Raw genomic sequence first — 11,930 nt, forward strand, 5'->3', positions numbered from 1 at the left:
CAGGATGTGGCTGAGTATCATCAGCCTTGTGTATCAGATTATTACCCATGAGATAAGCCGCCTTTTCCTTACTTCCCACTTAAAAAGGACACCTATCCCTGCAACTCAGGGGAGGAAGGACCCACAGGGCTTATGCAGATCTCCCTCAGTGCATTCCCAGATATTCTTTTCTTGGGGGATTCAGAGGGACCACCAATGAGATATTGAAGCCATACTGTAGCTCTCAAAGTCTTCACAAATACTTAGATTGAATACTCTCTAGAGAAACCTCTGCATACCTGCACAAAGGACTAAGACTGCCCGCAACTGTAATGTTGAAAGGAAATTATTTCACATGTCAAACTCGCAATCTTTGACCATGTTTAAAAATGAAGTAAAATAAACTCACAAATCTCAAACTACCATAACCCAAAGAATTTAGATGACAAGAGGTACACGAGTTTACCTGGAGGGATCCATCTGCTGTTCTTCCTTTAGCCTCTCTCGGATTACGCGGGCGATTATCTGTTCGGGAGTGATCATCGTTTCCTATAGGACATTTAAAAAGGGTCAACGGTTACTGACTCTAACATGCTTATTGGAAACTATTTATTCCCATATCCTCTGTTTATTTAGACCAACCACAGAATCTAAAATATAATCAACAACCTAGTGATTCCAGGTACATAAAGGAGTAATAATCTAGTCTTTTAGCAAGAAATTAAATATTTCAAAGGCATCACAATTCTGCATCAACTGTGTCACACGTCAATCTGAGCTAACGATCGGATGTTTAGAATCCCCAAAGAAGCTGAACTAGTTATCAATGTTTATTCACATACTGCACATGAACCGTAAGGAAGGCTGTCTTAACATTCCACTAATTACTATGTGAAGGAAAGGCTGAGCCTTTCCTACGGTGACCAGTACAAAATAGAAGAAATGGGGTCTTGGCAACATGCCATTAAAACATCAAGATGTTTCACAGAACTTCGAACAATTGTGACAATCCGCCTTTATTTTTTAGCAAAGGAAACCCTCCGTACCTTTGAAGCCACCTCCACGTCCTCGTCCTCCCTGTCCTCTTCCTCCGCCTCCGCGCCGCCGCCCGTCTCCTCTGCGCAGAAAGTTCTCCCTCTCTTCCTCTGTTGGAGCTAATGACCAATCACTGAGTTCGTCTCTGTGGTCAGATTCTGTTTCAGAAGCATTTGATGCTTCAGAATTAGTTCCTATCGAGAGTTAAAAGTTATATACCGTTGTCCGACTTAAAAAAAAAAAGTTAGGTTAACAGAAGCTTCCAGAGACGTTTCAGGGGTAATCCAATAATCTTCCCAATTTCCAAGCCCGCCAAAGAGTATTATCACCTTCCATTTTGTAAAACAAATTATCTTAAATTCAAAATGAAGGGTTTTATAATATTTGAGGTAATTTTGGTTTTATGCATTTTTGGTTCTCGTTTTAAAAAAATAAAAGGTATTTTATTAGCCATCTAAGTTCAAACCTGAGTATGCCACATCATTAAACAGCTGTGCTCCTTTAAACATCTGTGCTCTCTGGAGGAAAAGTTGTCTATAGTTAAATGCGGTACCTTGATAAATAAAATCTCTTTTAAAGAGAGTTCTTTTTAACAAGGTTTGGCTAAGGGACAGAGGAGAATGCACACATTTGGTCACCTCTGAGAGGGTGGTAAGAAGGGTCTCTTGTGGGATCAGGGATTGGATATGCCTGCCTGATTGCTTGGTTGGTCCATGGTCTTCCCTCCCATTCCCACTGGAATAATTTATTGTTTACTAAAGGAATTATTTTATGAACTCGTTATGCCTGAAGGGGTGGGTTAATGACATAAGGATGGGAGTAGGGGGCAAAAAGCTCCATAGTGGGGTGGGACTTCGATGGCAAAAATAACAGACTTTTGGGAGAGGGGTTAGGGGTTAGGTCCAAGGTTGGCCTTAGGAGGAGGTGCGTCTCTCCCGAGGCCAGGACATCAACTCTACTACCTCTCTCTCTTCCTCTGTTGGAGCTAATGACCAATTATAGCTTCACCATTATAGCTTCACTCCTGTGGATCTTGAAGGCTTTTCCATCTTAAAGAGTTCCTTTTTGAAATGCAAATATTTGTGAGATGGATTATACCTTATACCATCATTAGCACGTTACATAGTAGATACACAGTTGAGCAAGAAAGACAGTAGGCGCGGGCGGGTGGAAACAGCGTTCAGTGAAAGGTACTGGGAGAGAAGAAAGAAGCACTGACAGAACAGCTGGGGAGGCAAAGAGAAACTTCGCCTACTTCTTGACTGTGCCTAGGGCTGACTTTGGCCATGCCATTCAAAGTCACCTTATCAGCCACAGGATGCAGACCCCTGATTTACACAGTCCATCCAGCAAGTATGACCAGCACATGCCTGACAAAAAATGAGCCACAGTACACAAATGAAAAAAGTTTTGGCTATACAGTAATAAAATCAGGAAAGGCCTTAAGAAAGTCATCAACACACAAGGGCTTAAGCAGATTTATCCCCAGTCAGAAAGCGGACAGAACTCACACCGGCCCTGTGACCTCTACGTGTTATTATTATTAGGTTTTTACTCTGTATGTCTCTTGCAACACCATTTGACCCACTGTAGTGAGAAATTGTTATAATGAGGTTCTAATGAATATTAGAGATTAGCAGCTATTAAGTCTAGGAACAGATAAAGTTACTGAGTAAAATGCTTAGTTTGTACCTGAAGTATATCCAGGACCGCGTCTGCCGTGCCCCCTATTTCTGTAAGGTCTACTACCTCGACCCATTCCTTGACCATCATCAGTCACATAGCCTTTTTCCTTATCTGTACGATTTGGTGGTGGTCTAGAACTAGCTCCAATCTGTCGCAACTGCTCATCAATTTGTAATCTCTCCAAACGCAACTGGTCTACTTCCTATTTAAAATATACAAGATAACAGTAAAAATAATTTGACATTTTACTTAATAACACCTTTCTCCTTTTCATCAGATCAAAAGTACACTGGAAATATTTCAATTTCAGTTCTAAATTTACAGTAAACACTGTTACACAGAATTATCAGGAAACCGAATGATCTCCTTAACAAGAAAGTTACTATAGATAACAGATTATGGATGTCCAGAATTAGAGATATAACAAAAATACTCAGCATCAGTAGAATTTAAAGTTGTTTGATTTGGTACTATTATCTGAAGGAATCTGCCAAGGCAGAGATATGCTAGTATTGGGACTTCTTGATGATAGGATATTGAATAAAACAATTCTAAAATGTATAAATGCAGAAAATTGACATTTAAGGTTTAACCAGATAACTCTGAAAATCACACATAGTAAATAATAGGAATTGAAATAGATTTGCCAGTTAATATCTTAATTTACAAAGCATTGACTTTGGGCCCTCTTCTGTTTTCAAAGAACATATAGTACAGTACGTCTTTGGATGTGATTATACAATTAAGGAACAGTTATTTTCACTGAAGTTAAAACACTCATATTCCAAGGGGAGAAAACTATTTAATAGCTGACCAAAAAAGTTAGGTCTTACATCAAGCCTTGAAAACCTCTTAAAGACTGGAACTCTGCTAGAACAAGTATGACAAATAGTATCAATTCAGTTGATCAAAATATACACCTGGGGTCCACTGACAGACCCTTACACACAGTACTTTCAGTATGTTGGGTTCTGCCAAATACATATGAAGGTTCTCATTTACAGGCTATAGGGAGCTGGATCCATAACTATAGTAGTACTAGGTATCTCAGTCAAGCAGAGGCCATCCGGACTGTCTACACGATCAGTCACTGGAGAAGCCCCTGAAAAGCTAAGTTCCTAACATTTTGGTTGTGGCAGTTTCTGGAAAAGAAAGGGCAGGTGAGGATCTAGGTGAGTTCTGATCTGTGCTTTGAACTAGACTTTGTTTTACAAAGGACTTGAGCAAAGGAGAGAATGCTGCTGAGTGAGTGGCTTACTCCGAAAGTATAGTTATAGTTCATGGAATGGGTATATCTAGCAAAACAGAATCGTAGTCCAGGTAATCTTGCTGGGGCAAAGCAGTCACCTTTTGGTGAGAGATGCCAGGCCCAATCTAGAGAAGATCTGATGATAGAAAGAATGACAACAGGATAGCTGCTGATAACCAAAAAAAGATATTCAATTGTGAAGAATAAATCAAAAGATCTAAGAAAGAACATCAGTCAAAAGATCAAGGGATTGATACAATGCAACCCTAACACTCCAGGTCTTCATAATTAATTTAAGCGAAGAATATGAAGGAAAACACATATAACAGAGTACACAAAAAAACAGACTTTAAAACAAAAACAAATAAGCGAATCAGTGGGGTATCCTACCCAGGCAAGCCTTGCTGGATAAAACTTTCCCACTTTCAGTTATTAACTAACTGCCATAAGAATGAATGACACGTCTAGCTATTGAACTGTTTGGATACAAGAAATTGTTTAATTTCATTTAAGATAGCAGCAAAAAAATTCTTAAGATAGCATCATAAATAGAGTTGGGCTGTTTTAAAATATTATTTAGTACCAATTACATTATAATTTTGGATATGGATATAAAGAAGAAATTACAAAAGTGACATGGGTAAGATTCCATTTCATTGACTCACAGAACATTCTGCCCCAAAGAAATCGTAAAATGCATCTAGGCTAGAAAAGTTACTTGCCTAAAGTCACAGAAATAGTTCATGGCAGAAGAGAGACTAGAAGCAAACTGCTAGACTGCCAGTCCTGTGCTCTATTACACTTTGTGGCCTCTGGGTTCCTGCTTCCCAGTTTGCAATCTAGAGGAGGCCTAACTGCTACAAACGCTAACCAAAAATGAGCATTTACAAGAAGACATAAATCCTTTCTATTTTGTAGAACAGAGTATAGAGAAAAATACAAATGGTAAATATTTAAAAAGAAGACTTCATGAAACTCTGGGATTTCCTTGACCAACAACATAAAAGGGACAACAGAAGCAAATGTTAGAGACGCAAAATTTGGCCTGGGAAAAAAACTCACAAAGGCTAGAAAAGATGAAGTGAATGAAAGGCTATGTACAGGATTACCTCAACTGAGTGTAAGGGTTTAACAGAATACTGAAAAATAGAAGAATTTACTGAGTACTAGGATACTAAGTCCGTAACTTTATAATGATGATGAAAATTGACTTGTGTTTTTGGTAGAAATATAATAAGCTAAACAAAATAAGTATTTTCCCTATTACATTTTACAAGTAATTCATTGTAATATACAGAATGAATCTTAACTGCTGAAAGATTACTATGAAGCTTTATATTTTAGTGCAAAAAGGATCAGAAGTTAAAGTTCTTCCTGTTCTCACCTTTAAGTAGTTCAGGTGATAATCCAAAAGAACAGTGGCATTAGCGATGCTGTCCTTTGTTCCCACAAAAACAAATGGTACCATACCCTGAAAAAGAAATGGTAACAATGATCTTATAATATTAATGATGGATTAATCTGAAAAAGTGACTAAATAATGACAGGGTCTGACAAAACAGTAGGTACACAGATGTTTGTTGAAAATATAAATCAATACATAAAAACAAAAGTAGTTGGTATATTTTACACATCTACTATGAATAAGGATAGATCAATAGAGAAACCCCTTAAATGTATCAGGTTATTATGTTTTAAACACTGCTATTAAATGTTGGTAAAGTCACAAATTACATAATCTGAAACAATACAAGCTTTAACATGAGATGCATAAACAAAATGAATACTTTAGAATACTCTAATTCACTACTACAGGTTTTAGCAAGATCAAATTCTTTAAAAAATCATTTAAAATTAAATACTAGGCTATAAAAGTAAAACAATCAATTGTGCTAACAAAGTCAACAGTACAAAAAAACACAAACGGAATTAGGATACATTAAAATGCAGCAATTATTCTGTGAGGGAAAAAAAACTTGGCACATCCATGAGCATAAAATTTAGCATTTCAATACATTTAGATAATGTGCTCTGAAAACTGTAATAGGCTGAATGAATCATAAGGAAAGTTTCATCTTCTCTCTATGGTACTGCTTTAACCTAAGGATAGACTTTTGAAAGGGAGTATGCTAAAAATTTATATCTCCAGCCCATCAGTACAAATGAGAAAAAAATCTATTTCTTGTCACAAACCACAGGGAAGTCTAGGCCAGTTTTGCAAATGAATGGCTGGCAATTATGACAAAGTTGAGAATAGTTCGATATTTTGCAGAAGAAATACACATGGTTACTGATATTCACAAGTAACTAAAGAAAAGCATATGATGGCTTTGATGTGGATCTATTATAATTTTCTAGGGAAGTTTCTAGGTGTTAGAAGCCTAGAGGCTGTCTCTTTAGCAAGTATGACTCTTTTAAAAAGAGCATTCATTTGATAGGTGTGGCTACTGCTGGGCTGCTTTTGCTTGCTCGCATTCAGTACACAGCATCTTAAACGGATGTGGGGCTGGAACAGGTTTTTTTTCTTTTTCCTTCCACATGAATGTGGCTGTTAATGGGGAACAAAACTGAACAATTAGGAGACACAGCTTGCAGACTGACCTTCATCTGGTAGGCAAGGCACTGCTTCCTAGTAGTTGTGATGAGCGCCTGAAGCATCAGGCGCCAAGGAAAACCCATGGGCTTCGTATGGAATTTTTTTTGCATCGAATAATATATGAACTATGGAGATAATCAGGCCTATGAATCAGATCTTTTTCTCAAAAACATTTCTGATTATTGGGTTTTTCCCCCAACTGACTCTGTTACAAAGCAGTTAACCCCTATTATTATCTAAAATGTCATATTATTAAGTGCTATGCCCTTCCCTCTAGATCACACTCGACCACAATAAGCTTTGAAACCCTATGTCACAGATTTAGTTTGATCAACTTTGGGACAAATCATTTTAACAAATTTTCTCTTTCAACACGTACTCTGGTGTCACTCTAATTTAAGCACATCGCTAGTGGACCAGAATAGTCAATCAAAATGAAAAACAGTGAGAGTGGAATGGTGGCCTTCTACATGGACACCCAGAGAAAAGTGATCCCCTGTTCTGAGAGGACCGGGTTGTCTAGCAGAGAAGAATCCCCGATCCACTTGAAGTTACAATTCTCTTTATAAAACGGCATGTTTGCTGAGTATCTCTTTTGAATCATGACATTTTACCCATAAACACTTCTCCCGGGCCACGTGGGGGTCCCTGTGCTCAAGGAACATGATGGAGCTGAGAGCGACAAGTAAACGTCAGTGTTGTGAGTGCTGTGATAGGGTGAGCACACTGGAGCACAGAAGGGGCAAAGGCTCTTGGGCCAGTCAGGGGATGGGACCTGTGGCAAGGACACACGGAAAGCCGCACGCAGAGTTCAAGGGGGCAGGAGGAAGGGCGCTCTAGGCAGACAAAACGCGCACGTCTGTCCAGAAGCAACAGAGGACATGACACTGTTCAGAGAACTTCGGCATGGCTCAAGCCTCTCTAGAGTGCAAGGAGGAGGAATTGTGACAGATGATACTGGACAGGTGACCATGAAAGTAAGGCCTTTGAAACAACAGAAAGGAATCTGAGCTTTTCCCCCAAGGCAATGGATCCACATACCCACAAACACTCCACCAGCCTCCAACCCTGACGATCATTTGTAGTGTTTCTTAACAAGGGGAATAAACATTAAAATATAAAATTAAAATGTATTTTTCAAGGAATGATTTCCTACCTGCCAAGCCTTGAGTTCAGGTTTCTGGGATTCCCCTGCTACAATTGATGAAACCACTAACACCTAAAGCAGTATAAGGAATGCAAGTGATGTCATTAACTATAACAAATGATACACAGAAGCCTGAACGCAGGACTTTCACTGTAGGACTTCTAAACCCATTTCTAAACAGTTAGGTTAGTTCAAATATTGAAAACCATTTTCTAAAATATGGTTTTAAGCAGTAACTAATGCATCTAACAGAAGGTATATTTTGAGCTATTACAACCTGCAAAATTTCAAGATACAGCATGAAAAAATTAAAGTCCACCCTCAAAAGAGAAAATGTGACCATTAAATGTAACCCCGTATTTTATGTTTACACCGTAAGATTTGTCACTGTGAATAATATGAAAAGTAGTATCACTTTGGCTTGTAATATCTCATAAGTTAGCAAACATATTTGAAAAAAAAATACATGAGTAGCCTACAAGTCTAAGCAGAGAATACACCCGAAACACCAACAGTAACATTTGGGTTGAAGAAATTACTTTTAGTGTAATTCAAAGTGACAAACCCATCTTACCCTCTGGACTTTTGTACTGTTAGGTTGAGAAAAATGAGCGCTGTTTTCCTTTATATCTATATGTTTTTTATCCTCCGAGGGAGTAGGTCCAATCCTTGAGTTACTGGGAGGTAGGGAATTTGGTGGCATAATCTCCTTGATAAAAAATACAAAACACAAAAGAGAAAAAGAACCAATTTTAAGACTTTATTTAGCTCCATTATCATATCGATGATCACATTTTAAGACTATAAATTACTATAAAGTTTTGGTAAACAAAGTTATGAAATGCAAAAATCAAGCAGTAAAAATCCCAAAGAACCTTTCAAAAAAGAAGGGTAGACAATAAGTGAAAATTATGGCAATTTGGGGGGATTTTATTTTGAATAGTAGCATTGTCCAGAAGACCACACCCTCACCTCCCCCACCCCACATAAATACTTTACAAGTCACTACCAAAAAGTAGATATTCATGAAGATAAAAGTGAGGGTTATAAATTTTAAAGACTGGAAAGAGATGTTATATGCAGATAAAAATTTAAAGCACACAAACACATGCATACAAACTAAAAAAACGAAAGGACGAAAGCCAGAAAACTCAAGCAGCGTCCCAATTTTGTCTGTCACTACTAACATTAGGTCAGATCTGAAAAGTGCTTTACATTTTTTTTTACGTTTACAACTATCCATTTTAAAGACTGAGAAATAAGATTTAAAGGGGTTAAGGTGATTATTCTCTAAAGTCACAGCATGAGAGAAGAGACAGAAGCCATTATCTGCAACTATAACTGACATACCTGGTAATCAGAATTTTAAAATCTATATTATTTGCACAATACAGAGGCCTCTAAATTAATATTTCAACTAAAATAAACAATTTTTACTTTTATTAGATAAACCAGAAATATGTGCACTATAACATACCTCCTCTTGTGGAACATTTTTCTCGTTTTCAGCCTCAATTCTCACCCTCACAACTCCTGACTTGTCCACAATTTCTTGAATCAGTTTTCCATTTTTTCCTATAACTTTACCTAAGTTAAGAAATGAATAATTCACGTTGTTTTATGAACACATACCTCAAGCCAGTAAGCACACCCCACTGTAAACTATTGCATTATTTTATATAAAATTTCAAAACCAAGACAGAGACTCTTCAAAAAGACTGTTAAACTGGCTTTTCATGTTATTAGATCAACACTGTTTAAAACTCCTTTGGTAAGTAAGGTATTAGAGCTGATTAATACTCATAAACTTATTGGATAATTTTGAATTGTTAAGGCAGTTCAAAAAAGACTCTTATTCTGCTCAAAAGTGCACTTTAAACTTGCTAGTCCAGTGGTGCGTACCACTCTTTCTGTAAAGTTCCATAAAATAAATTAAGGAAAAGAATAGATAATAGAAAACTCATTTGCTTATTTATTGGACAATTTCAATTCTATCCATACCTCATTTAAATCTGTTCCTTCGCCCATGGTAAATACAGCCATGCACCACTTAACAACGGGGATGAGTTCTGGGAAGTGTGTAGCGAGGCGATTTTGTCATTGTGCGAATATTAGTGTACTTACACAAGCCTAGACGGTCTAGCCTACAACATACCTAGGCTACATGATATGACCCTATTGTTCTTAGGCTATAAGCCTGTACATCATGTCACTGTACAAACCAATGAGAGTAAGTCAAGCACGAGGGAAAATGAAGCTATGAGGCTGCTGCTGTACACAGCATACTGTTTTATAGTGAACTCTTTTTTAATAAGTAGAAAGAGTACATCCTAGGAAAAAAAGTAAAAAGTATAGTATAGTAAATACATCAACCAGTAACCATCATTTATTATCAAGTATTACATACTGTACATAATTGTGTGTGCTATATTTTTATGATTGGCTGTGCAGTAGGTGTGTTTACACCAGCATCACAACATGTGAGCAAGGTACTGCGCTGTGATGTTATGATGGCTATGACGTCAGTAGGCCGCAGGAATTTTTCAGCTCTGTTATAATCTTATGCAATCACCTTCATATATGCAGTCTGTTGTTGACTGAAATGTCATTATGCAAGGCATGGCTGTATTTTTAGAATTTTATATGGCATCTTTATAATAAAAGATACTCTAAGTTTTCAAGTGGCTTAAACAGCTTTACATCCATCTAAAAGAAAAGCACATTCTTCAAGACAATGTGTTAACAGAATATTACTCCAGTGCATTCCTCACCAATTATATCAGTATATTAAAATGTGAAGGGATAAGTCACAGAGTAAAAGATTAAGAAATCACACTTTAAAATAACTCGAAACCACTTGCTTATTGGATTTTGTCAATCAATGTCATCCCAATAATTTTTAATAAAAAAAATTAAAAATGCCCATTTTTGACCTTTTAGCATTTGAACTTTGCAAAATCTTTAATTACTTTTCAAAACCAGTTTAAGTATTATTCAACAACATCCATTAAAACTCCAAAGACTTCCAATACCAGTAATGAACAGGTGCTCAATTCTTCCTCTAAGATTCAGTCATTTAATTAACCGGGAAATGACAGCTTTCAGAGTCTTCATCATGCATTAATGTAAAGTGAGACATTACAAATATAAGAACTACTGATTCTAGGAATCTACATTTTATTGGTGCACCACTATGGAAAACAGTGTGGAGAGTCCTCAAAAAATTAACAATAGAACTACTTTATGACCCAGCAATCCAAGTTCTGGGTATTTACCCAAAGAAATCCAAAACACTGGATTTGAAAAGATATATGCACCATTATTTACAAAAGCTAAGATATAGGAGAAACCTAAGTGTCTATCAAAAGATGAATGGATAAAGAACATATGCTATATATGTATATAGAACAGAGTATTAGTCACTAAAAAGAATGAAATCTGGCCATTGGACACAACATAAAGGAACCTAGAGGGTATTATGCTATGTGAAATAAGTCAGACAAAGACAAATACCATATGATTTCACTTATATGTGGAATCTAAAAAAAAAAAACCAAATGAATATAAAAAACAGAAACAGACCCATAGATACAGAGACAAAGCTGATGGTTGCCAAAGGGGAGTGGGGTGGGAAAGATGCGTGGAAAAAAAAAATTACCATTGATGTTGCTGAAAGCCCCAGAGACATTTGCAGTTACTTATAGCTTTGAAACTTAAAAGATTTAAGTAACCTACTTGTAGATCTTCAACTCTGAGATAATTAGGAATGCTATAATTTTATATCAATCTATTCCAAATTATAAAGCCCCCAAATGTCACTCATTTTGAAAAAAAGAATATTTAATTTTAATATATGTAAAACATACAATGAAGAGGCTGTGCAAATTTTCTTTCCAGGCACTAGCAGGTTTGAATCAGCAAAGCAGTACCTTTCGCACACCTTCTGAAATGTAATGTTTGAGTATCACATTTACCAAATATTTTCTGTACACTTTAGCAACGGACCATATTTCAAAGACTAAGCTTTGATTAAATGGCCCCTGGAGTGAGTTGAAATGAAATTCTGTTGGTATAAATTATTTGCCCAGCTTTTGTTTTTGTGTTGTGTGTGTCAAGAGCAATTTCTGACTCACCTACTAAGTTCCTAGGAACTTGGATGACATCTTCGGCAAATTCAAGAAAGCTTCTAGCCTTTTTCACTGCATCCTGGTCCTAATAAAAAAGGGAAGAAGATTTAA

General features: G+C 36.8%; 1 protein-coding gene across 16 annotated transcripts in view; it reads right to left on the reverse strand.

The window, feature by feature from the left end:
- Positions 1-11,930, reverse strand: part of FMR1 (fragile X mental retardation 1) — a 39,775-nt gene that overhangs the window by 4,964 nt on the left and 22,881 nt on the right. For 3 of the 16 annotated variants that reach the window (XM_015590558.2, XM_015590556.2, XM_015590560.2), the window contains exons 9-17: positions 11,826-11,904; positions 9,170-9,279; positions 8,267-8,401; positions 7,702-7,764; positions 6,551-6,670; positions 5,334-5,420; positions 2,707-2,902; positions 1,026-1,208; positions 446-528 (exon numbers count right to left, since the gene is read on the reverse strand). In XM_015590558.2, the coding sequence (XP_015446044.1) occupies positions 446-528; positions 1,026-1,208; positions 2,707-2,902; positions 5,334-5,420; positions 6,551-6,670; positions 7,702-7,764; positions 8,267-8,401; positions 9,170-9,279; positions 11,826-11,904 (1,056 nt within the window). The other 13 variants (XM_006913410.3, XM_006913412.3, XM_006913416.3 and 10 more) reach the window with 9 other exon arrangements.

Source organism: Pteropus alecto, unplaced genomic scaffold (genome assembly GCF_000325575.1).
Source record: "Pteropus alecto unplaced genomic scaffold, ASM32557v1 scaffold275, whole genome shotgun sequence".
In the NCBI taxonomy this organism is placed as follows: Eukaryota; Metazoa; Chordata; class Mammalia; order Chiroptera; family Pteropodidae; genus Pteropus; species Pteropus alecto.